Source organism: Wyeomyia smithii, chromosome 3 (genome assembly GCF_029784165.1).
Source record: "Wyeomyia smithii strain HCP4-BCI-WySm-NY-G18 chromosome 3, ASM2978416v1, whole genome shotgun sequence".
NCBI lineage: Eukaryota > Metazoa > Arthropoda > Insecta > Diptera > Culicidae > Wyeomyia > Wyeomyia smithii.
The window spans coordinates 133,425,594-133,453,264 of NC_073696.1; the positions used below are offsets into that span (position 1 = coordinate 133,425,594).

General features: G+C 38.6%; 1 protein-coding gene across 4 annotated transcripts in view; it reads right to left on the minus strand.

Moving 5' to 3' along the window:
- Nucleotides 1–7,630: 7,630 nt before the first annotated feature.
- The window catches only part of LOC129731185 (uncharacterized), a 131,898-nt gene continuing 111,857 nt past the window's right edge, over nucleotides 7,631–27,671 (minus strand). For all 4 annotated transcript variants that reach the window (XM_055690999.1, XM_055690997.1, XM_055690996.1 and 1 more), the window contains 3 exons: nucleotides 12,081–13,593; nucleotides 8,078–8,310; nucleotides 7,631–7,881 (listed from right to left, as the gene is read on the minus strand). In XM_055690999.1, the coding sequence (XP_055546974.1) occupies nucleotides 7,713–7,881; nucleotides 8,078–8,310; nucleotides 12,081–13,593 (1,915 nt within the window). In that variant the 3' untranslated portion in view covers nucleotides 7,631–7,712. The remainder of the gene's footprint in view (nucleotides 7,882–8,077; nucleotides 8,311–12,080; nucleotides 13,594–27,671) is intronic.

Sequence of the window (27,671 nt, forward strand, 5' to 3'; positions counted from 1 at the left end):
GTTTGCTAACTTAGTTTTACAATCTGAGAACAAGTTCTGACAGGGAAAACGATAAAGAACAGATTGATATACTACTGTTTGATTTTCACCCAACACATTTCGAGTATTTCGTCTGAATACACAGGCGGTTCCTAAAGTTGCCTAGAATAGGTTCCCTATGTATTGACAAAATGCCAAACCAATCATGATGAATTTATATCACGCTATCTGTATTTATTAAAACGACAATGACGATGACAAATAGACTACATATCAACACGCAACCAAAAACCAGTATAGAGATCACGACCTTTCTTTCCAGTTTTTAGGTATACCTGTTAATCTTAAATTGAGTCTCCAGTTCTATTTTTCTACAAAATTAAAATAAAATTTCCGAAATAACCTCAGATGTAGTTAGCGATGCTACTACCTGAACGCAACTCACTGTCAATGCAATTAAGCCGCTCATCTATAATATAGTGAACCTGTACGCTAGAGAATAGCAATGGGCAAGATCGATCCAATTTTTGCAAAATCGATCTTTTTGGGTCGATTCATCAATTGTTTTATTCGATTCTGCAGCGCGCGATTTTCTACTGAATCGATTCTTTGGATGGCAAGATCGATTTTTTTCCCGCCTGAAAAATAAATGTGTGCAAAAAGGAATGAGGACAAGTGCATTTATTGTTGCCAACGAAATCTGATCTGAAAAATGTGTCAATTTTTTTACCAAGATGACCATAATTGAAGAATGGGCTCAAATTCAATAGAAAAACTCATTTGTTTTTGTTGGTTCAAACAATTGTGTACGTCCATAACAACTTTTTTCATATATCACCCCTTATATATGCTGGAACCTTGTCGTTGAGTTGAAATAGAAAAATCCGCAGCCAAATTACATCTGTCAGGTATTTTTAACGCAGTAACCATTTTTTGCCTTTGTAAACGCTCTCCTAGCTGGTCCTGAGGTACGATGCGGGCCTAACAAGCCAGCCGTCGTAGGTTCGAGTCTCGGCTCGGGAGAGACTGTTAGTGTCAGTAGGATCGTAGCGCTAGCCTCGCAATTGTCCTGTACGCTAAACAGTTGGCTGCGAAGTCTTGTAATAATAAACAGAAGGTCGAGTTCCGAATCGGAATGTAGCACCAAGGCTTTGCTTTGCTTAAACGCGACATCAATTGACAAACCCGTATGAAATTTGGCTAATACGCATACGTTATGAAATATATCGTAACAGTATGAAACCACAAGCGAGGATGAAAAGGACGACGAAACAAGTTTGCACCTCCATCTGAATAGCATGTCTTAGAATCAAATATTCTCAAAAAAAAAAAAACAGTTACAATTTTTTGGTCAAAACACAATATTTTCTGTTCGGACTCATCTTTGCGACCAGAAACATCTGATCTATTGTGATATTCCTCATTTCTCATTCCTCTTTCTATCCTACCAATATCGCCAAATTATGAATCCCTGGAGTAAGACTTCACCTAACGTTCCTCTCTGGCCAGGTTTGTCCTAAGAGGGACTTATTTTGTCAAGAGGAAGGAGTCTTATCGAAACCTTGTTCCCCATGCCAATATCGCCAATTACAATTTCCTGGAGAGGATAAATATTCCTATAATCAGTTTTGGACTTATTTTGTCAAGAGGAAGAAGTCTTATCGAAACCCTCCTCCCACCAACACCGCGTCACAAACACAATTCTCTGAAGAGGATAAATATTCCTATGAACAGTTTTATTATAAGAAGGACTAATTTTGTCAAGAGGAAGGAGTCTTATCGAAGCCTCGTTCCTCCTATCAACACCGCGTCACAATTACAATTCCCCGAAGAGGCATTTAGTGCTTTACCTCTGGTCTGTTTTATTATAAGTAGAACTTTTTTTTGTCAAGAGAAAAACGACTTATCGAACCTCCTTCCTCCACCCAAGATCGTACCATAATCACAATTTCCTGAAGAGAACTATTATACTTTACTCAGACCAGTTTTATTATACTGCCGTGAGATGACAATGCAAAATGGTCCAGAAACCAAATTTAGGGGGAAATTTGGGTCTAGAGCTCTATAGCAACATTTTAGAGAAAAACTTTCTTCTACAAAGTTGTTACATATGATAAAACGCTTATTGAAAAATTATCAAAAATTAGGGTGACCAACATTTTCGATGCAATCAAGTTTCTAACTTTTTCATCCTTGTAGATAGAAGAAAAATTTGTTCTACGATGTTATAGCTCCATTAATTTAAGTAACTTTGTAAAAAAAAATTCTTTCTATCTTTGAAAACAACCAATGTATATTGAAAAAACACATTTCGCGCTCTACACGCAAAAGTTGGACTGTGTGGAACCACATCAATAATGCGTTTTTATAGAGCAATTTCTGTACTGTTTCTGAACCAGTACACCGAATGTGTGTTCTGCATAACGCATTTGGTGCTCTAGCGAATGTTCAATGTACTTGACGGCTCAAAATCAAAACACTTTAGAAGTATTAATCGGTGCTAGTATTGCCATGATGATTCGTACTGGTATTGGTAATATTTTCCAGAATGCGGCTGTCGTTAAAGTAGTGCAAGCAGTAATCAATACTGATGATTTTGGCACTGACTACGTTAACGCAAATATGAACTGATAGATTCACTATTATGAATCCGGTCATTAAAAAACATCATCGAATCAATAACAATTAAAAAGACATTGGATTTGTTTCAAACATTTTGCATTTAACGACGATTCTGGTTTTATTCATATGCATTCGGTTCCACGTTACTGGCACCAGCGTCAGTAAATTCTGTTGCAACGAGGCTCGCTGTTGGCTATTTCGGTTACTGATGGTGATTAGGGATGCACGAGCTTTTGATACGCACCGACTCACGAAAGTAACCAGCGGTTTTTTGAGCGCCCCAAAACTGATCGTTTGCCCAAAACCGAAGTCTCCCGAAACATTACGATTTTGTGGGTATTATACATATTCTGATTTCAATCTCTGTCAATGTATTCATTACGCAACGGTTGCGTTATTCTTTTGACACACTTGTTGTGTAAAATCCAGAGCATTTAATGTGCGTTTTGAGAGGACACAACGGATGATGTAAGCTTGAACTTTTGCGTGTAACTTTTTTATTTCAAGTTTCATCTCAAAACTGTCTTCGAACGACTCTTAGAGCTTTTTAAGAGAAACAATTTGCAATGCTGATATCGTAAATATCTCAATTTTACTCAAAGTTATTAATGTTTTTCATCAAAAAATATGCGTTTTTCATTTGTTTGTCATTCTTTTTGGGGCAAACATAAAAAATATCGCTTGGTCTCATTTTGAAGGGCATACTTGACTATATAAATGAAGGAATTTTTAAAAATATGTTATTTTTTAAATTTGAGTAAATTCAATTTAAAAACAAGACAAAAATTTCAATAATTTTATACATTATGCATATGAAAACACCCAGATTTAGTTTTTGGTATTTTTTCTCATAACTAGGAATAATTACCTTTAATTTGATCCAAAAAGATTAAAAATCGATCAACTGGTTCAAAAGTTATGAATTTTTTTGAAACAAATACATCGAACACAGTCGTTTTTTAATGGCCTGATTCTACTAAGATTCGAACCCACGACCACTCGCTCATCAAAGCGGACTCTGTAACATTGTAGCTACGCAGCTCGCTTAAAAAAAAATTTTAGTCGCAGCAAACTTTCTTCGTTAAAAGCAAAATTCGATGCAACAATCTTACGTTCGCTTACCTAACGCTCCAAATCACCAGACCACAAGACCGTCTCGAAAGTTTAACTTGTATTGTATCAATCATATATATTGTACAATCATTACTAACTGATTGGTGTACATTTGGGTGGCAATAGAAATTGACTTTTCGAGTTTTATTTAGAATCGAGTTTTCCGGATAATCGAATCAGAAAAAATATTCAAATTTGCGATTAACGAACATAAAATAAATAGTTCCTTTTTTTATTTTACTTGTATGATGCAGTGGCGTAACCAGAAATTGTTTCTGAAGCGAAAAGGGGTAAAATCTTGAGAAGCAAAAAAAATAAATTGAACATTGATTATTTTCACTTAATTCGAACATGTCCCAAACATGCAGGAAGTGACATAAATGGTAGCAAATATGTCAGATGAGATGGTGAAGGTAAAATTTCGGAGTAAAAATTGAAAAAGAACACCAAAAAAAGAAATACTAAGCTAGAAAAAGAACGCTCTCACCATTTACAATTCGATCCAGATCCTATTTAGTTAATCCTTATTTTATGTCCTTAATCGATCATACTCATCTGTCGAGTATCACTCAGCTTGGATAAATTTAAGAGAAAAATTCATAGGACATTCGTTGGCTCCTGTTGCGAAAACTTCTCCTTATGGCGGTTTCGATTACTTCCTAAGTTTCCAGAGGCAATTTAATCCGCTTGTTCTTCATGCACTTTGACTAATACTGCGACCTGCGTTTTGACTTATATCGACTGTTTCTTCAAATACGGAAGGTAACGTTGGCGGTTTTCGGTGAAAATTAACTTGATAACACTGTTTCAACCAAAAACAATAGATTAAGAATATTTTGCGAGAACATTGTGACGCAGTAGAAAAATTGCGCCCGTTCGCGTTCGAAGACAACTTTGAGTTTCATGCAGAAACAAGATAGTTGCAAATTTTATTTTTGCCATAGTAGGCTACGGTGATTGTTACATAATACCATAATGTGAGCAATTTTAATACAAGCATTTGCTTCAAAGACACTACAGTTCTAAAGTGAAGCACTTGGACACTACAGAAATTCTGTAACAGATTTAAGTTCGCGACATTACTTTTCTAAACGACTGTGTCTTGGTTTAACTCGAATCAACCCAATGATGCCATACAGCAACATTTGACACATTAAACATTTCTCAACTCAAAATGCATTCAATGGCATTTCCATCATTTGGCAATACTTTTATGAACACCAATAGTTTGGTAAGTGGCCGCAGTAGCAATCCAAAGTTAGAGGTTAATGTCGATTGATTTGTAGAAACTTCTATTTATCTATTTATTTAGACCGGACCATTGTTTACATAAAGTTGTTAAAAACAATTCAAGTTATGTTTGTTTGAAAGCCTGAGTTGATTAATATTAAAACACTCATTCTTTGATGGAAGGGAAACTTGTAATCAGTGATCAGCTTCATGACGATATCAGACTATTTGTGTCCACCAACAGGCACCCCAATGAACAACTGTTCAGCAGCGCTGGTCAGATTTATGACCCGCTTCATAACCGGTTTACTGACGAGAAATTTGCCAAACTGATGAAGCAACATTTGCCATTGGCTGATTTCGACTTCTATTTTTCCTTTTTTTATTCTCGCTTATTTACCATCGGTCTAGTAACGCCATTGTTGTTTGTGCCAATCACCGACGCACGGGGAAGCGACTCCACTCAGGACCCTAACTTTCGACCCGTTGATTAGCGGACCGGCGCCAACAGCTTTACTTCCTCATGCGAAAGGCGTGATCCTACATTTTTAGAAAATCTCCCGGTATCGGCTGAGGTTAAATCTAGACCAGTCGCACAATTATGGGTCAGGCACAATTGGGGGTTACTTTTACGAAAATACGTTTATTCTCACGAAACTGAACATTTTTCATCAGCTGCAGTTTTCCATTAAATTAGTTTTAGTTTTATTTATACGATTGAAAAGACTGCCATTTGCAAATGAACGGAAGGATCAGGCAAGCCAACTCTACAAAAGATTAGGAAATCAAACGAACTATTTGGTTTCAAGAGCTAAAGCACAATACATGAGCTGGTTCCTCGACAGTAAATCTCTGCTAAAGTTTTCTGGCAGCGGGTAAGGAAGCTGGGCGTTGGCAAGCAACCAGCATGTGACAACTGCTATCTTGACCCCGATGAAATAAATCGTGCGATTGTGTCGAACTTTACTGTGAGCGACAGCGGTGGCAGAAGCAACCAAGCTTATCCTAGCTCACCTCATAGTTTTTCTCTTCGTGCTGAGGAATATTGGGAAGTTGTCAATGCTGTTTGTGACGTGCAATCGAATGCAACAGGACTCGATGACCTGCCGATAAAGTTTATTAAGGTCATATTACCGTTGGTCGTCAATCAAATTACGCATATCTTCAATGTCATTATACGAAGCAGTGTTTTTCCCTCTTGCTGGAAACATGCGAAATAATTCCTGTCCGAAAGCAGCGCCATTTGACTTCAATAACAAACTTAAGGCCTATAAGCATCCTCTGCGCTCTCTCGAAAGCCTTCGAAAAGCTAATGGGAAGCAGATGACTTCTTACATCACTGGAAACAATTTACTATCAGAGTTTCAAGCAGCTGTTGCGTTTGATAAAAAGGCTGGCTCTATACTATTGTTGCTAGATTTCTTCAAAGCGTTCGATACAATCAATCATCACAGGCTTTGCGTAAAACTGCAATCACAGTTTAATGTCACTTCTGGTGTAGTAAATCTGCTCAACTCATATTTAACAGATAGAAAGCAAACCGTTTTCTGTGGAGATCGACGATCAAATAGTTCTGTGATCACTTCAGGAGTGCCGCAAGGGTCTGTTCTTGGCCTGCTGTTATTTTGCTACTACATTAACGATCTGCCTAATGTTTTAAAGTACTGCACCATACAGTTGTATGCTGATTATGTACTGTTGTACATAAGCCGTTTGGGTCTTGGTACCAGTCATATTGTTGTATTGGTTAACGAGGATCTTGCAAGGATTACACAATGGTTTCGGTGAAATGGACTTTTGCTTTTTTGTCAATAAAAGCAAAAGTAAACCCTTATTAATTTAAGCCAGAACACGGAATGTTGCTCACCATAATACACTGTCTGACGTTACAATGGACGGAGAAGTGATACACTGGACAGATAATGCAAGCAACCTGGGCTAAGTCTTTCGCAACGATCTAAAATGGGATGGACTTATACGACAACAATGTGGGAAAATTTATGCCGGATGACGAACGCTATATAGCTGTGCCACATCTACCCCCCCAGGTGCCGGTGAACTGCGAAAACTAAGTGCACCACTGCGCTGCCGCATCAGCAGTTTGTACTCTACAGTCCTAGAGTGTCACACACAGAACTCTCAAGGCGGGAGGACTCGCGCCTGTTCACCAGCTGACAGGACCGCCACTGAACTTGCTCGCGTCTTCAAAACTTGGTTGTCCCATCAAGTAGTTCTTCAATCTATAGAAATTCCTTGTTCGTTAGAGGAGTCGTTAGCTGGAATATGTTGCCAGCCAGAGTAAAAAGTTCTGCATCGGAGGTAGTGTTCAAGAGAGACTGTTTGAATTTCTGGAACCACGCTTAAAGAGATTAGGTTAGGTTAATCAATAAATTAGCACATAAAAATGATTGAGAGACGAGAGTTCAACCGGAAGTAGTTAAATTAAAAAGGTCAACCTTTACACTACTGGACAAATAAATAATAATAATAATAATAATAATAACAATGATAATAATAATAATAATAAATGACGTTAAATTTAATAATCTTGCTCGGTGCATAAACATTTTACGATGCACAACTATCAGTTGGTTATTTTTTGTTACTTTTACACAATCATGCATCAAGAATAAATGAAATAACTTATTTTCAAGCTATTAGGGGCCATTCACATACCACGTGGACATATTTTTAACGATTTTGACGATTTTTATTATTATTCAGTGTTCAGTTTATATTCATTGGCGCTGATGTATGAATAAGTATATTTATAGCAATAAAATCTTATGATCACGCTCAAGTCTGCGTTTGGCACAAAGTGCAATAGTTCCCATCGTATCTTGAGGCGGTGGTAACCCAGGAATAACTAATGACGACTGTTGATAGTATATTTCTGATCTTCCGCAACGATACGCATAAATTACAGCATCCTGGGTCCTGAAATGCGAAATATAAATATGATATATAAAACTAAAGCAGATAGAATTGGTGTTAAAGAACAAAGTGTAGTGTTTTCAACGCTCAATTTAGGCTAATAAAACCATAATGTTAACTTTTTTGTGAAAAAACATACATATACATGTACATCAACAAACTATGTGTTTTGGTTAAGAAATCAATAGTCACCACCTACCTTAAAATCATTTCTATGAGCTTACGGTTATAATAAAAATCGTTATGCAAGGAGTTTAATATTAAAAGATCATTGGGACTCCACGGCCCGTATCTGTTGTTAACATCCCATTTAGAATCAAGACATATGAAGCTGTAGCTTCCATCGCCTTTGTTGCAGCCTTCTACATCAATGCTCATAGCTTGATTCAAGCTATTTTCGATGCGACATAACTTCGATACGCAGGTTTCAAACTAGAAGTATATAGTAGAATTGTAACAATTGAAAGACGTTTATATATAACAATAACTTTCGTGTGCGTGTCAAATTGAAGGTAATTGAAATAATAATAACTTTGGTGTCAAATTGAAGGTAACTGAAATAACAAAAACTGATATCTTTCATGGAAACGGCGAAAAGTTAACTTAAAAGAGAAATGAATAAAAAAGTTGAAACTTTCTGAATAAAAAAAAAAAAAAAAACAATTTTAAAACCACAACATTATGTTTGATTAATTAGGGGACTCCTCAGTATACTTTAAAATTTCAAAATCAATGCAATGTTATCTCAGGAAGACTGGATGGATAGGCAGTACAACTTTGAACGACTATTCCAAGTGACTGAGCCAAGTCGCACTGAATGGGAATCAGGTGGGCCTAGCATTTAACCAGGTTCAATACTGTTCTACACGGATGGCTCCAGGTTAAACAATAGGGTTGGCGCTGGGGTGGCAGGCCCTGGAATCAATCTATCAATACCTATGGGAGAGTGGTTAACAGTATTTCAGGCAGAAATACAGGCAATAATTGAATGCGCTACAATTTGCTTACGACGTAACTATAGACATACAAATATATGCATTTTTTCGGATAGTCAAGCTGCACTAAAAGCACTGAAATCCGTTTCCTGTTCTTCGAAATTAGTATGGTATTGCATTCAATTGCTACAGCAGGTGGCTAGAAATAGTAAAGTAAACTTATTCTGGGTATCTAAGCATTGCGGCATTGAAAGGAATGAAAAAGATGATCTGTTGGCGAGAAATGGATCAATGCAGTTGTTCATAGGGCCAGAACCGTTTTGTGGGATCTCAGAATATGCGCTTAAAATGGAACTTAAGAAGTGGGAAAAATCAATGATAGAAAAACATTTGGAAAAACGATAATTCAGCTCGACAATCGAAAAAATTTATTGCACCCAAAAAAAAAAAAAACAGTAACCCAGCGATTGCTCAGTATCTCAAAAAAAGACTTATGTACCTACAGTGGCCTTGTAACGGGACACTGCCCAAGTAAATATCACTTTAAACGGATAGGTAAATTGCAAAATGATGCCTGTCGCTTTTGTAACCTAGATAAAGAAACCTCGGAACATTTATTATGTGACTGTGAAGCATTCTTTCAAAAGAGGAAGCAATTCTTTGATAAACACTTAATACAACCATTAGATATCTGGATGACTTCTCCTAATAAGGCAGTGAACTTTATTCGTTCAATAATACCTTATTGGGACGATGCCTATATTCAGCAAGTGGAAACCATTCAACCTAATAGTGGTACGACACCCTGATGAGGCTTGCATCAAATAGGGGCCCGCCACAAAAGATCAAATCTCTGGTCGCAGTGGAAAATGTACCCAACAGGAATAAAAAAATGTTTGATTGATATGAAGGCTTCGGTTAAGTAGTAAACAGTAATTTTGTCCTTCCAGACAAATTTCACAGTTTCCAAAAATCCCATTTTTTACGGAGAACACACAACATAAACTAATCATTGATACCTGTTTGAGCATGGGAATAAAAAACTTAAAATTTCTAAAATATCAGGCTCAGGTCGGTCAGGAGGAGGGGTGTAGACCGGTTATTAGAAAGTTCAGCGCACACCGGTTGAAACGGCCCTCGACTCATTGACTTCGCCGCATCCAAAAACATTGCTATACGTAGTACCTACTTTTAGCACACCTAAATATCACTACAACCGACCGAATCACAAATCGATCACGTTTTGATTGACGGAAGGCGCTTCTCAGATATTATCCCAGATAATCTTTTGCCGTCTTTCGCCACTAGAAGAAGGTTTGTGGTGAGTTATCAAGCCGGTATTGTAGAAAGTGTCACGAATATCAAGTCCTCACGCACCATCTTTTTAACGATTTTAAGGCCGCTTACGACACTATCGACCGAGTAGAGCTATGGAAAATATGGACGAAAATGGGATCCCTGCTAAACTAATAAAACTGATTAACGCCGCAGTGGATGGTGTACAGTGCTGTGTAATGATTTTGGGTGCGTTAGCAAGCCCGTTGAAACACGCACGGGATTTCGACAAGGCAACGGCCTTTTCTGCCTCCAGTCTACCACACCAACTGCCCCATTTACACACTTGTATGACCGGTAGTCCTCTACGGACACAAAACATGGACAATGCTGGAGGAGGACTTGCAAACACTAACCGTTTTCGAACGACGTGTAATTGGGACTACCTTCTGCGGAATATGTGAGAATGGCGTATGGAGGCGAAAAATGATCTACGGTGTCCCGGTGAGACGAGGTGAATAATGATTTTCGCATATTTATTGTTATTTAAAGTTCAGTTTGATTTTTTGCCTCGAGAGGCTCATTAATTACCTTCGATTTGACCCCTTTTTTGAGAAATTACACCAATTTTTGAAAAATTACAATTTCTACGCAGCATGTTTTGTAGAAAACTTTCATGAACTTAAAGCTAGAAATCAAACTTCACGTTCTCTATCCAACATATGTATTGTATTAAAATCATAATTTCACAAAAACTAAAACAAATGAAGATTGCTAGTAGAGTTTAATGATTCATTAAAGTTAGATTATTTAGTTTAATATATTTCTTTTTTTCTGAGAGATTTGGTGTCAAAAACAAACTGTAGACAGTTTTCAAATGTTCAAATGCTCGGACTCGGACTCGAAGTATAAAAAAAAATTTAATTCCGGATAATCGAGTTTTCCGGATAATCGAATCGCAGAAAAAATATTCAAATTAGCGAATAATGAACATAAAATAAAAATTTCCTTTTTTATTTTACTTGTATGATAGAGTGGCGTAACCAGAAATTGTTTCTGAGGCGAAAGGGGGTAAAATCTTGAGAAGCAAAAAAAAAAATAATTGGACATTGATTATTTTCACTTATTTCGAACACATCCCAAACATGCCGGAAGTGACATAAATGGTAACAAATATGCCAGAAGGGATGGTAAAGGTACAATTTCGGAATAAAAATTAGAAACGAACACCACAAAAAAAATTCCGGATAATCGAGTCCGACCTGTAATCACATTTTTTGCGTGAAAATATCGAAACACGATTAAAGTAAATTGTTTAACTATATACAGCACTCGTTCGCTAATTGCACGCGATTTAGTTGCACTGCGTTTTGATTGCACGTCCGTTAGTTGCACGAAAGTGCAATTAAAAAGCAGTTTTGCGTCAAACTACACGTGGTTTTTGAAGCTAATGTCTCTCTGTTGCGAGGGGATACTGAATGCGCGAAATATTTAATTACCTGAAAATAAATTCAATATTTTTAATTTTGTTATTTTAGATTCCGGTTGTATGTACTAAATAACAAATATACATAATCACATTGCACGTTTGCCCAATTTGTTTTCAATTATAGTCGATCTAGTTAATTTCAATTTGATCACTTGTGTCGAATCCTCACTGAAATGTCGCATTAAGCTGTCCACACACTGAACAGCTTCTGAAAACGTGGGATTCTCTGAAATACAGTAATGTTCGTTACACTCCAACTAAGTTGCAATGCATGAAAAAATCTGACTGGTTCGAAATTGGTTCGTAAACGGATACACGAAAACCAAACATTAGCGCACCCCCTAAAAATTTTTGACAGTTTTGAGTTCATGCAATTAAAAAGCCCATCCGCTAGTTGCACTGCAACCTTCGTGCAATTAGCGCACGAGTGCTGTATATCGTATTGTTATGTTATTAATACGATATATATAGTTAAACAATAACAGCACTCAGCACTATCTTACCAAGGAATGTATCATATCCTCCTGTTCACAGCTTTTCTCTTGAAGCATTAGTACGAGAGTCATGTTTTGCTGTACACAGATAAAAAGTTCAACTTTTACTAGCTGGCTAAGTTCGTTATCATCCGGATCTTCGCAATCACAATTTGACTGTGTTGGACATATGTTCTTTTTTCGTTTAAGATTAGCCTCAAGTGGCGTCAAAGGATTATTTAAATTGTATCCAGGTGTGGTGTCCCAGCTAGAGAACCCACTAGAATGTGAATCATTCATAGCCAGTACTGTAAGTTTGGACATTAAAGGAGTCAACTGTAAACCTGAAACGTTCCTTCGACGAATTGGAGAGTTGAAAACATTGCGATTCACACCGTGTTCAAACATTTCGATATTTTTCTTATCAGTACTCAATGATTTGAGGGGCAGAGTTAATCCTTTTCTCTTGTGTTTACTGCTTCTTTGGAGAATATCTTCAGGAACTACACATGTTTCATTACATCTTTCATTTTTGTTAACTGAATTTGCACATTCAGTTTCTACATCAGGATTGTAGCACAATCTATCAGGAATAGCACCAGAGCTGGTATACGCTTTTAACTCGTTATAATTTAATTCTAGAAGTTCCTTAAAAAGACTATAGGAGATCAAATTTCCTTTGGAATTATAGATAGGATACATGGGATCAGTAACAGTTTTAGAGTAGCATTCGCCTCGTTTATGCCTATGCATAGATTTGGTATTTCTTGAATCTGTAATTGGATCGCCTATTGCATCATCCAATGATATAAATTCTCTTATGTTAGAGTATGATGCTCTCAATCGATTGTTAATAATTGAATTGCAGTGAATATTGGAAGCTTTTATTTTTATTGGGTCTTTATGACGATTCTCATTCAAATCAAGATTTTCGCTTGTTTGAACGTATTCGGAGTATTTCGATAAATCTGCTTGAGTATCATCTTCATTGACTGCGCAGATTGATAGCAGGTTTCCATTCGGCAAAAGTTTGTTTTCTGTCATAGGAGTAGAACATACACTTGTCTTACCTATGAAACTAGGAAAGCTATCTGATTCATCGAAGTTAATGGAATTAAATCCTGATTCCATTGTTTCTTTCAATTGTGAATTTTTAAAAATTAAGGGTAGATGAGTAGGTCTACTTATGGTGTTCTTTTTTGTTTGCTTCGTTACTCCGTCGTCAATATCCTCCTCAGGAATATTAGTAAATATCAATGATTTTACTCGTTTCATCACTGAATGCGAATCTCTTGAAAAGGATTTTTTTCGCATCGGAAATGGAACTGCATCTTTAGTAGTGGAACTTGAAAATAAATTGAACGATTGATTTGACACGCGTACTAGGTCTGCGTATTCACTTGCTGGGATGTAAGCATTGATTAGAGAAACTCCAATCGGTATATGATAATTCGCCGAAATATGTTCAGAACATTTTGGACGGTACAAATCAGATACTGTGATAATTTTCGTTAAGTTATCCGATAGTTGACTAGCAACAACTCTGAAAAGAAAAAACAAAGACGAATTAAGTTTGTATTCGAAAGTGAAGTACATGGGAGAGACAAATTTTTTTCAAGGTAAACTGTCTACATGTTTTCGAGCTCTCTTAGTATCTACTAGACATGTTTTTGTGTCAGACAGAAGTGAACCAGGTTTTAACCCTCTAGTGCCCAAATTAATTTCAAGAAGGACTTTTTTAAAATCACTATGAATCATTATAAACACTTTTTGAGTATTTATTGAAGCTTTTTAGAGGTTTGACGGAAGCCCGCCAAATGGCGGTATTGGGCACTAGAGGGTTAAGTGTAATTATTTTGAAAAGTATACTTCATATCTTAATTTAGAGGTAAAAATTTAATAAATCAAAGTGTAAACTGCAATCGATCAAAGTAGTAGGGTAAGTTCGGCAAGATGGGTCAGCCGGTTTTTAACGTGAAATAACTTTTTTTGTGATGACACTAATTTTGCATGATGCGTAACCTATCTTTGACTATTCTCTTTCTTTATAACATTCAGAAATAAGAAAATTGCAAGTATCGTAAACGCGAAGGTACCTCTTGACCAGAGCCCAAAATCGTTCAATGGGAGGAATTTCAGGACAGTTTGAGGGATTCATGTTCTTGGGAAAAATTACCACGTTTTCGGATTTGCTCTCTCAAGTAACAAAATTGGTTTTATCAAAGTTTTATAGCGCTGTTTTAGCTGTACCAAGCACTATAAAACTTTGATAAAGCCAATATTGTTACTAGGGCTAGTGAGGTCGGGCCAGAATAATAGGAGTGGCATGTTGGCGAATTAGTGCCAACAAATATTTTTTCAAGCATTGATTGATATGAATATCTACATTCATTGATCCATTTACGATGAAAGGCTTTGAAAATATACCACAAGAGCAAATTGCCTACCACATCATCATCTATTTTCTTAATTTTTCAGTGTAAACTGCATTGTTCGCCTTGTCAACATCATCATCTTTACAAATTGGGTAAGGGGCCATCCACATACCACGTGGACAGCTTTGGGGGGGGGGGGGGGGGGTGTTGGCTAATGTCCACGGTCTATACAATTTTTTCAAAATTTATATGGGCAGTTGTCCACGGAGGGGGAGGGGGGGGTCAAAATCATTAAAAATCTGTCCACGTGGTATGTGGATGGCCCCTAATACTGCGGTCCCAGCAATGGATATATGAAATTGAAACGAGACAAAATGACGATGGCGACAATGACCAAAACAAAACAAATTGACAGCTATCCCTATTATTACGCATACCAATGCAACTACCTTGAAAATGTGTAGAGCTAGCTAGAGCTCTACCAGGACCTGTGGTCACTTAGAAATGAAACACACGAAGTCCTGCACGCGAACATTCCATTCGCGGAGTCACCTCTTTTGGATGATAGATAATTATTGATAATTTTATAATTTTATTGAGTTACAATTTTGCTTAAATATTAACCTGTGTAACTCAAGGCGGAGAGACTCTTCTCCTCCGACCTGAGTTATCGCCTATCTAGCGGTTCTATTCTAACCTATAGTATTTATTACTCTGTTTTGTTTTCGAGTTGAATTTTAGTACATATTATTATACCGCCGACGTTATAGAGCGCGGGCATCGAAGCACGTGCGAGAGCGTACGGTATTTGTTCGCGCGCTAATTGTGAGTATCCGAGAGCGCGCAAGCTCTCGGTACCGTGCGCAACCGTGAGCGCCTAAGGGTAACCGTGAGTGACGCTGTGCCTCCGGCTTCTGTTTTGCTTATAGTTAAATTGAAAAGGTAAACATTGTGTGGCATGCTCGTTAGGATATTTACATTTCGTATGCCACCGGTCAGTTGGCGACTCATAACTAGGAAGTTTGGTTACTGTTCTGAAGGTATCATAATAAGGATGTTTTGTTCTGTTCGGTTGAGTTAATAATACAAAAATGCCTTGATGTCGTTCTGTTCAGCCAACAATTCATAATAAGGATGCTCTAGAATGCTATGTTATTGTAACTTGTTTTTTTGCGAGTTAAGTAAACTCTTCTGCAAGCTAATGCTCTAGTTTATGTTGAAATTGTTTTGATTCTCTACAGTATTGAGTAAGCTCGGCAGCAAACTATGGTTTTTAGCCTGAATTCTGATACATCGTGACGGAGCATTGGGTAATCTTCGCGGGGTGTGACGTCACATCTCCCCACTCAACCGAGGTGGTTGTTATCGCGATGAGATAACGGCCTAATGCCTAGTTATGTTGTTTTTTTTTGGTGCCTCTTATTTACATAATATTTCTTTTTTTTTCCTTACTGTTCTGCACAACATATTACATACACTTATTCGGGTCCCCTACATCTCATATCGGCTGCGTGCTGGTGCTGCGTCTGGTGCTCGCCGCTTGGTTGCCGTATTTGGACCTGGGGGGGGGTGTCCGGCGGTGGAGGTATTCGTCCCCTGGTGATGTCGTCATCGGTGTAGTCGGTTGAATACCCGGAGCGCCGTGCGCGCCGTCATAGTGGAGGCTCGCCCGGTCCACCGCGTTCGAGTTTGTGTTTGTGTGAATTCCTTCTTTGGCGGGGGTTCCGCCCTGCGCCTGCCGCGTTTGTTTTCCTACTTGCGCACCCTCCATACTGCGCATGCAGCTGGGTGCCTGGTTGATGCTATTTTACGTTGGGTTGCCCCTGCTATATTATTACGGGGTTCAGTAACTTTGATAATCCTTACTTGGCGTAAATTCAAAGCTTGGCCAGTGGACTCTTTGGGGCAGTAAGGTGTCAGCTAATTTCGTTGGCCTGCCATACTTTTGTCTCGGGGTGATGTACCTTGCATTGTTCTGCTTGCAATGTTTCCACTTGTTTTTTTCCGTTTGTTTGATGCGTAATGCAAACATGAATTTTGCAATATAAATGGGGTCGGCCAGGATATTGTCCCCTTGATTTCCGTTGGTGATTTTACTACGATTGGCAATCTCCCCATGAAGTTTTCTTAGGAAGTTTTCTAATGCGTAACTGATGCTGTCTCGATTAGTCTGAGCCAAACCAGATCGATAACTGATATCTGGTTAGCTCTCGCCCGTTTTTTTTTATGTTGTCTGGGATCTGTGTTGAATTGGCGGCTTCGCCGCGTTCGTAATTCCTCCTTGGTCTAGAAACTGGAGGCTGGTGGTTGTTCTCTCCTCGATACTGCTCGAAATACCTCACCCGCCATCGACTCCCACCATCCGGTCTCCCCTTAGCGCCAACTGCTGTCTCCTGGCGACTCGGTGGCATCTCCTCGTGGTCTGTAGAGTCCGCTATCGTTAATTCGCTCATCTCGTCGTTTGGCTGCTTGGTGTCCTTTTTTTTATCTTACGTGCTACCCCTGCTAAGCAAGTGGTGCATATATTTTTTTGCTATCATTTCATCAATTCTTTTTTTGTTTTGGTAATTTTTTCCACTTGCTGTCTAAAATTAATTCACTCGCGTACGGGCTTCTTACATTCTATTCTCTTTTCTACGCTTCTACTTATAATCTATGCCCGTATTCTTTTTTCTTTCGGTTAATATACTTTCAATTCTCTTCCCCTACTAAAGTGTACAATATTTTTGTGTGTATATTTTCTTTATCTGATTTTACAAAAAATAATATTTAAATGTCCATTTTTTATTTTATTTCGTTTCACTTTTAACTTTGATATATGATGTTTTTCCAGATTAAACATCATGTTGACACATATCAATCCGATTCATCTTTAACAGGCCTTTTACTTTCTATGTTGAAATATCAATTTAACTTGTCTTTTGGCCATTGAATAACTTTTTTTCAATTTGATGAAAAATCATAAACGTTTTGCTTGTTTGTTACCTTTTGGTTACATATTTTTCCATCCTCTTGCTTTTCTTTGGATATAATCTTTCATTTTCCTTACAACATTTTCACTAAAATATATCTGTTTCACACATTCTTTCATCTCTCTATCTTCGTTTTATCATGTTCAAACCGCATCGGTTAAATCTCTTCCTTTTCTTTGTCAGGTATTCTCTGTCTGTTTCATAAATAAATCTTTTCGTTGTAAACAATCGCGTCGGTTAAATATTCATTTTTTTACCTCTGTCTTCATATATCTCCTATCATTGACTCTTTCAAAAACTCTCGATACTCTCTTGACTTCCTTGTTTTCCATTAAGTTTTGTAGTTTTATTTTTTTCGTATCTTTTTTTTATTCTCTCTAAAATTTCTTTTTATCCCGCCATACTTACATTTACTTACACTTCTCCTGTTATGCAGTAGTCTGCATAATACCTCTCCCTCTTCCGTCCGAAGGTGCGACCGCCCGCTCTAGAGATTCCTGAATCTCCTGGGCCGGTTATTCCCTTGTTTTCTTTTCACTCAATTTGCACTCCCGCCAATCATTCTGGTTAACCATCCCCGTTGTCTACATTCGCTCGTCCTTAACTAAAATTAAAATAGTCTGAATCTCCTAAAGTCAGCAGTCTCCTTGTCCGGTAGGTTTAGCCTTCTTGTCCAAAGGCTCTCCTAGTTCTATTGTTTTCCGTCGTTTAAATTATCTCCATCACACAAAATTCCCTAGTACATCATCAATCGATTTTCTGCTTCTATTTCTTATTGGGCCAATAGCTATTTTGAATTATTCAAACCTCGTTTTCATGAGGTCTTTTGTTCACTATATAATTTTTCTCCTTTCTTTTTTCCATTGCAACCTTCCAGGTCGTCTTCCCCAGGGCTCATGTTTAAGCCCCCTTCTTTACAACTTTTATGTAAATGACATTGCCGAATGTCTGGCAAATTCATGCACGATAAGACAACTTGCAGACGACAGTCTAATCTCTGTTACAGGAGCCAAAGCTGCCGATTTGCAAGGACCATTGCAAGATACCTTGGACAATTTGTCTGCTTGGGCTTTACAGCTAGGTATCGAATTCTCTCCGGAGAAGACTGAGATAGTAGTTTTTTCTAGGAAGCATGAACCTGCTCAGCTTCAAACACAATTAATGGGTAAAACGATTTCTCAGGTTTTGGTACACAAATATCTTGGTGTCTGGTTCGACTCTAAAGGCACCTGGGGTTGTCACGTTAGGTATCTGATGAAAAAATGTCAACAAAGAGTGAATTTTCTTCGTACAATAACCGGACAATGGTGGGGAGCCCACCCAGGAGAACTTATAAGGCTTTACCAAACAACGATATTGTCTGTCATTGAGTACGGGTGTTTCTGCTTCCGCTCCGCAGCAAACACACATTTGATCAAACTGGAGCGAATACAATATCGTTGTTTGCATATCGCCTTGGGTTGCATGCAGTCGACCCATACGATGAGTTTGGAGGTCTTAGCTGGAGTACTACCATTGAAAAACCGCTTCTGGAGCCTGTCTTCTCGCATTCTTATCAAATGTGAGGTCTTGAACCGTCCTGTGATTGAAAATTTTGAAAGGTTAATCGAGCTTAATTCTCAAACCCGTTTTATGACATTGTATTTCAATCAAATGTCCCATAATGTTAACCCTTCTTCGAATATTCCAAATCGTGTCGACTTATCAAATACTTCTGATTCTACTGTGTTTTTCAAAACATCCATGATAGAAGAAACTCGTGGAATCCCGGATCATTTACGCGTGCAGCAGATCCCCAAAATTTTTTCCAATAAATATCGAAACATCAACTGCGACAATATGTTCTACACTGACGGATCACTTCTTGATGGGTCCACTGGCTTCGGTATTTTCAATAACAATTTAACCGTCTCCCATAAGCTTGATAATCCTGCTTCCGTTTACGTCGCAGAATTGGCTGCAATTCAGTACACCCTAGGGATTATCGAAAAAATGCCCACGGACTATTATTTCATCTTTACGGACAGTCTCAGTTCCATTGAGGCTCTCCGATCGATGAAAGATGTTAAGCACTCTCCGTATTTCCTGGGGAAAATACGGGAACATCTGAGTGCTTTATCCGAAAAATCGTATCAGATTACCTTAGCGTGGGTCCCTTCTCACTGCTCGATACCGGGCAATGAGAAAGCGGACTCTTTGGCTAAGGTGGGCGCAACAAACGGTGGAATTTATGAAAGACCAATTGCCTTTAATGAATTTTTTTCATTTGTACGTCAGAATACGATCATCAGTTGGCAGAATGCTTGGACCAGAGGGGAACTGGGAAGGTGGTTACATTCCATAATCCCCAAGGTGTCGACGAACCCGTGGTTCAAGGGGTTGGATGTAGGTCGGGATTTCATTTGCGTGATGTCCCGGCTTATGTCCAATCACTATAGATTTGACGCGCATCTCCGTCGTGTTGGGCTCGGGGAAAGTGGTATCTGTGCCTGTGGTGAAGGTTATCACGACATAGAGCACGTTGTTTGGTCATGCCCTGTACACCGTGACGCCAGGTCTAAATTAATAGCTTCCCTGCAGGCCGAAGGTAGGCAGTCGGCTGTTCCTGTTCGTGATGTCTTGGCAAACCGTGACCTATCCTACATGTCCCTTATATACATTTTCCTGAAATCCATCCACGCCCCAGTTTAGTCCTACCCCCTTCCGCCTGCATCCAGCCTAACGACAAGAACACGTTAAGACCCCGGATCCGGAAACAGCAATCAGACCCGCACGATACTCTCAAGGCCCGAGGGAGACAACCCAATATGCCAGTCCGTAATATCTTGGCCCAGCAGCGGAACATGTGCTTACCTATGGCAATGAAAACCATCATACAGTAAACCAGTGCTTTTAATGCAAAATATTATAGCTTTAAGTTACATTTAGTTTCAGCTCGTAGTCGGCAGCGAGGATAAAAAATTTGCTTTTAGTTATTAAGATACTTTAGAAAGTAAGCTACCAGATATAATTGGCGCCGTTAAACATTAAATTGTATTTGTGCCGTGTCAAATAAATTATAGATGAACAAAAAAAAAAAAACCTTCCAGGTCATCCTAGTCCTTTAAATTCCCCAAGTTTTCTATTTATTTAACTGTTATCGGCAGGGTTCCTTGTCCCTCACGCCTTCATTCGTATTTAAATTTTTCCAACTGTGTTATGCCATTTGAGTCGCTCTTTCGGCGACTTTTCGTATTTCTTCACGCCATTTCCTTCTTGAAACCTTGTCACGCCTTTTGATTCCTGTCATTGAAAGGCTCTTGATATTTTCGGCGACTTTGTCTATTTCTTCACGCCTTAACTTCAGTATACTTTTTTCCGTTTGGTTCTGCCTATTGACCCCCGTCAATAAAATCATTCATCTTTCTCGGCGACTTTTTCTATTTCTTCACGCCTTTATATTTTATTTTCCTCTTTAATTTTTTATTCATCGTATTTTTCCCCGCAGGTATAATATATTATCATGTTTTCCCATTCATTACTAATTTTGGCCTCGAACTTACGTAGCTTATGGTCGGCTCTTGTTAACGCGATTCTGTACTGTTGTTTGTTGGGCTCATCAACAGCTGTAAGATTTCTTTGTATTTACCTGTCCGTTTTTCGTCACGGGATTTTGTGTTTGAATATATCTTGTGATATATTAGACTCAGCATGCGTTACTTCGTGTTTTCCTTCGAATTACTTAAAAAAATACAGCCCGTCACCATGAAGCGCTCAGGTGCCTGCGCTGTCGTAACTTATAACATCCAATATCGTATTCCAACTCAAGTTCATATAATCAGTCATAATAACGTTTAAGTCGGTTATTATGAACTCTCTCTAAACGATTCCCATTTTTGATTACCGTGGTCATTTCACTTTTTTTTTTTGTTCATCTATATGGTCATTTCACTTGGAAATTCAACTACTTCATAAGGTCCTCTCCACATATTCTGGAGCTTTTGACCTGGTCCTGTCGGGACTGATTTCACTAAAACTAAATCGCCATACATGGGCTGCCATTCATTTGCCTTTCTATCATAAACTTGCTTGCGCTTTTCTTTTGAATCCTTTAGGTTGGCCTTCGCGTTTGCGTGGAGGTCAAAAAATATTTTTTTCATCTCTTGTGCATATGTTTCATATGTCAAATTGTCCACTCCATTCCGCTTGTAAATGGAGGTCGGAATGCGTGCTGTACGTCCATACAATAATTCGAAAGGGGTGTTGATGAGTTTACTGAAGTATTATACTCAAACGTAAAAAATGGAAGTAATTTATCCCACGTGTGCGGTTCTCCGCTAATAAATTGCCTTAGGTAAGTTTTTAACTCACGATTTGATCGCTCCACCAAGTTAGCCTGTGGGTGATATAAGCTAGTGGTAATTTTCTTGATCTTCAAAATCTTGCACACATCTTTCATTAGTGCGCTCACAAAATTTGCACCATTATCCGTAACTAATTCTAACGGTGCCCCAAATTTGCATATATAGTTTTCCACAAAAGTTTCAGCTACTGTGTAGCTCTCTTGATTCGGCATTGGTGCCGCGATCAAGTATCTAGTCAAATCGTCTTGCATGAATAATCCATATTTGTTCCCGCTGTCAGACTCGGGTAACACAACTATATCCATGTAAAGTTTATCAAATGGTTCCGAAGCAGTTGTCGTAATCTGCATTGGAATCCTGTTGGACTTACAAATTTTGTTCTTCTGGCAGGACTCACACTGCCGCACATAATTCTCAATATCTCGTTTCATAGTGGCCCACGTAAATAGTGTGCCAATCCTCTGGCGCATTCGTCGCGCTCCAACATGCCCTCCCAAGGGTGCATCGTAAAATTCTTTCAAAATTGTTTCTATCTGCTCCGGCGCAACCAACGTACGCTCGCTATCAGCATTATATAGTATAATTTGCTTCTCTAGCTTACCCGCTATAAATTGAATCATTTGTAAAATCTCCCGTTGTTTGATTTTTCTAAATGATATTAAATGAATTACCCCAGCAGCTTTCACGGCCGTGGGACTTCTATTGAAACTCTCTAAAAACAGTGAAAAGAATTTCCGGCAGTCGATTAATGAATTTCCGCTGCCGTCTAATATAAAACCGCCTACCTTCTTGTCTTTTAATTTGAGTACACCATCCTCTACGTATTCTTTCAGTCCTTGTGACAGCTGATACAGTGTCTGAAGTTCTCTGTATGCCGTCCGACTGTTTAAAATGACAAGACGAGCTTCGATATTTCTCTCATCCAATATTCTCTTCGAGACTTCCACTGTCTCGTTTGGTATCAGGCCATCTGATAATGCCTGTGAAAAATCATCATACGAAATATTGACGAGTTGTTGCTAATCCTCGTCCTCAGCGATGTCCGCAATGTCTATGGCACTCAAATCTTGTATTGTGCCCTGTAATTCATCTGAAGTGTTTTTCTGCTGCTCTATCAGGCGTTTCTGCTGGCGCGTAATCATTGCTATCTGCCTGTGGGGAGCACTTACTTGCCCCTGACATGTCCCATCTGACAAACGTGACAGAAAATCTGCGACTACATTCTCGCTTCCTTGTTTGTACCTGATGCTACATTCTAAACCCTGCAACTTCAGTCTCAATCTTGTCAGCGTTGGAGATGTCTCTTTGAGCCTCCAAATCGCTATAAGTGGTCTGTGGTTCGTGTAAACGATAAACTTTTGGCCAAAAATGTAATGTTTGAAATATTCTAAGGCCCATACAATTGCCAGTAGTTCCTTTTCTATAATATGGTATTTTGTTTCTGCACCTACAAGTGCACGACTCGCGAATGCGATCGGCCGGTGCATAGATTTTTCGTTTGACAGGACGGCCCCAATAGCATAATTGCTAGCGTCCGTCGTAATAACAAAAGTGTCCTTATAATCTGGCCGGACTAAAACAGGCTCTGCAATCAGCGCTTCTCTAAGGAATTCGAACGCTTCTTGGCATTCTTTTCCCCACACAAATTAAGCGTCTTTCTTTAACAAATCATTCAGCGGTCTGCGTTTTTCCGCGATATTAGGGACAAATTTCCCGTAAAAAATCACTGTGCCCAAAAACGATCTTATACCTTTCACGTTAGTGGGTGGCTTAAGGCTCTGTATGGCATGTATATTTGCATTACTGGGTTTGATGCCGTTCTTGTTAACGACATGTCCCAAGTATTCTAATTCTCTCTTCAGAAATTGGCATTTTGCTGGTTCAATTTTTTAGTTATGCTTACGTAGAGCCCGTAATACTGTACGCAAGTTGTCATTATGCTCGCCGATGGTGTCGCCGTAAACTATAATATCATCGAGGTAAGCAAATGCTTTCACATCCCCGATCTCAAACAAAACTGTATTCATCAACTTCTGAAAGGTTGAAGGACTGTTTCCCATTGGCATTCGTGTAAATTCAAAATGACCTTTTGGTGTGGAAAACGCCGTTTTAGCCGCATCTCGGCGATCAATCGGAACTTGATAAAAACCGGAACTTGATTCACCCGATTTCAACATTATCCAATATCTCATTTATAAGAGGTATTGGGTATACAAACGGTTTTGTGACTTCGTTTAACGACCTGATGTCTACCACAGTTCTGTATCTTTTGTTACCGTCAGCATCCGGTTTCTTTGGTACACATACTACCGGTGCATTCCAGGGACTAGTGCTGGGTCTTGTAATACCCTGCGCCCTCATTTCATCGATTTCTCTATTAATGTGTCTTTTTGTAGCTTCCGGAAATCTGTACTGTCTCTTGTTAATCGGGACTTCCGATGACGTCTCGATAGTGTGTACGGCGGCGTCAGTCGTAGTCAATCTGTTGCCTTCGAAAAAGAAAATGTCTGCGAAGCTTTCAACTATATTCTTCACTGTCTTTAATTCCATATCAGGCAAGTGGGCCAAATTTAACACTTGCCGTAGTTTTTCAATACTTGCAATACCTTTTGACTCTGGTGTCAGCTTGTGCTCCAACAGGTCATAGCCAAGCCTCGAGTCTAGGTCTAACTCTGGCATTAAAATATTTTTCGAGTCAAGAAAATTGTTCTCCGGCTCTTCATTCTGATATGTTTGGTGCTCCCTATTTATTTCGTTTTTGTCCACGTCAGTCTCATTGCGGGCTGTTTTGCTAGTATCTCTCAACTCGTTCTGTACCAGGACTCTATTTCTGGCTGCCATATAAACATGTCGATCAAGGACTTCCTCCTTGGGCATGCTCCACGGACTCAAGTCGTCCTGACCTCTATTGCCGTGTTTCTTGAACACGATGCAATCAAAATTATTCCCAATTTGAAGAGTATGATTCTTTAAAAACTCTGCTCCGATTATTCCGTTGCTTGGCAAATTTTCTATTATATGAAATTGTGTCGGGATTAGGAAGTCTCCGACTATTAAATCCAACGTAATTGTACCAGAGGTTCGTACAATGTTGCGGCCGATACCTCCAAAAGTAGTTACATTCTGTGTATTCACCGGTACATTCAAACGGTTTACAATGCCTGCATTAATTATATTCGTACATACGCCTGTATCTAAGATCAGGTATAACGTAAATTGGACATTCTGCTTAGCCAGCAGCGTTAACATTAAGTACCCTCTGACATCGTAATAGACGCGCTTAGCCACACAAGCACTGTTGTCTCTTATATGATTGCATGCGGTCCTCCAATCTGATATTTCTATGTTGCTGGGTTCATCTGTGCACATGCGCCAGTCGACGTCCTGACACAATTCTGCGAAGTCATCGCTGAAATACTCTTGTGCAAATGGATCTTGTATAACTTGTTTTGGGTAATTTGTATCCCCCCTTCCAGTATGTCTTATACTCAAAATATTTCGGTGTCTGCGGTCGCACGAGTGATCGGACCGTCCGTTCATTGATCCGCTCTGACCATAATAATTGTGCTGCCTGTTTCTGGCATAGTTCTCCTGATTACGCAAATTCATAGGAGCGTCGTGTTTGTTATAACTGAGCCGATTCCCGCTATATCTTTCATAATTTCTAGTTCTGCGACTGATATGCTTATCTCTTTTGAACCACTTTTTTCTATAACTCGTACCCGTGTGGTTGATTGAGAAAATATTTCTGCTTCTGATACAATGCTTGGGCGCGGCGTGCTGTTTTTCGAGCAAATCTACGCCACGCAACCGGTTCTCAATATCGGAGATATGTTTGATCTCCTGTTCATAATTTTCTCAATAATCAAGCAGCTTTTCTAAATTCAGCGCTTCTGTACCTCCGGCGGCTTCTTTCAATAAGCTGTCGTGCAGCCCTGCTATACAATGTAACCGGAGACTCACTATCATACAAGACTTCTCACATTTGTTTTCATAGAAGTCGATTTGTCTCTTAATTTTAAGTACTCTTCTTTTGTTTTCAGGGAAGGTCTCATACACTCCCTGCCTCAACGTTTCTACCTGAATAATTACCGCTCCTATGGATATATTTTCTCCAAATTCCTTGTAAAGATTCTGCTTGACCTGTTGCCAAGTATATGCTCTTACTTTGTGTATCGCGGCAGCTGCTTTGCCTTTCAATTTCAATAAAATTATATAAATCAGAGAAGTGTGTGGCACTCCTTCAGGTATTTTTAGGGCAAAATGTTCAATATGGTAAATGAACGCTTCTAGTTCGACTACCGGTCCGTCATATTCTGGGATGCACTGCATGGCATCTCTTTCTGGGAACGAGTACTTCATTTTACAATAAATATTACTCTTCCTGATAAAAAAGATTCTAAAGTTTCTTTTAAATAATTGTAAATTATTTCAAGCTCTTTCTAAATAATTACGATTCTGTATCGCTGATATTGTATCATAAAAAATTAATAGCACTGTAAAATTATCCGTCTGCAAAGACGACTGTAAAGGCTCATGTGGCCTTCTTTCTCTTTTTCCTAGGTATCACTAACGATTCTGTTGACCAGATGTGATAACGTAGCGTGACCGACTCTAATTTCTTCGTCGCGCCATCAAAAAATCTGAACACCAAGGTTCGAACCATTTGGTGTTAAAACTTTTTATCAATTCAATAAATACTTTTAGATTTAAATAGTAATTAAATGATTATTGAAATAATTCATGAACTAGTATTTAAACTTTCAACATTATATATCTCTGCCGTTAGTTACTATTTTCTCTACCGGCGGATATTTAACCATCGCTGCGCGCGTTGCGCTAATTGATCTAATTTTTACTTTGACCTACTCGCTACTGATTCGTTTTGCTTATGCTAGCAGCACGATCTACCATCGGCCATTAGAATTACTGCATACAAACCGCGACCTTGACCGTGCCTGGCACAGCTGATCGCAATAACACTGTAAAATACGTCACCTATTCAACCTGGTGGCATAAGAACGGGACGACAAGCATTCTAGCATATGCTACTATACTGTATAAGTAAAGACGCGATCGCAGAGGCTCTCACGCTCTTTTAATATCGCTAACGATAGCGTAGCTCTCAATTTACATACTTGCTGTATGGCTACCAGTGAGCTAAAACTCTTTTTCAGAACAATTAAGGTGAGTTCCATGTGCGTAACTTTGTCTGTTTGCGTTCTACAATTCGTCTTGCCATCGGTGTTGCCGCAGGCACTGCTATTTAATTAGTCAGGTCGTGCAAATGTCAACTAGTTTATTTCGCTGGTACGGAGTCACATTATTTTTGGGCGAAATAAATGAACCTTTTTTGATATAGGGAAGAAAACCAAGAACTTACCGACTAAAATTCATCTTCCTGTTGCGACAGATTCGTCTAAAAAAAAAAAAAAAACAAATAAATCGAGTCCGCGTAATGTTAGGTTTCTTCCAACACTCCTTTACATTTTTTACACACTGGTAAAGAAAAACCCTATCATACACAACAACAGCTTCGCATTTTTGTTCTTGTCCATTTCTAATAATTTTTCACTTCGTCTTTACTCGTATTATTATTGTATAATTGTTTACTTGATCATATTATTTTTCTTCCTCTTGTTTCTAGTGTGACCAAAAATAGTTTAAAAAAATAGAATAAAAAATATAGCATAAGACAAACCAGTCTGTACGATATGATCGAAGACGATGAACAAATACTATGCAAGTACCCACTGTGTTGCTTCTTTATCACTATAAACCACTTTTACATTTTTTTCTTTCAAGCGCGAACCAAATTTGTTTTTAACACTATAAAAGTTTGTAACCGATGTTCTTCCTTACTATTTTTTTGCTGTTTTTTTCCTGTTTCGCGTGCACAATTTTTTTCTCTAACACTTTTAGTTCTCGTTG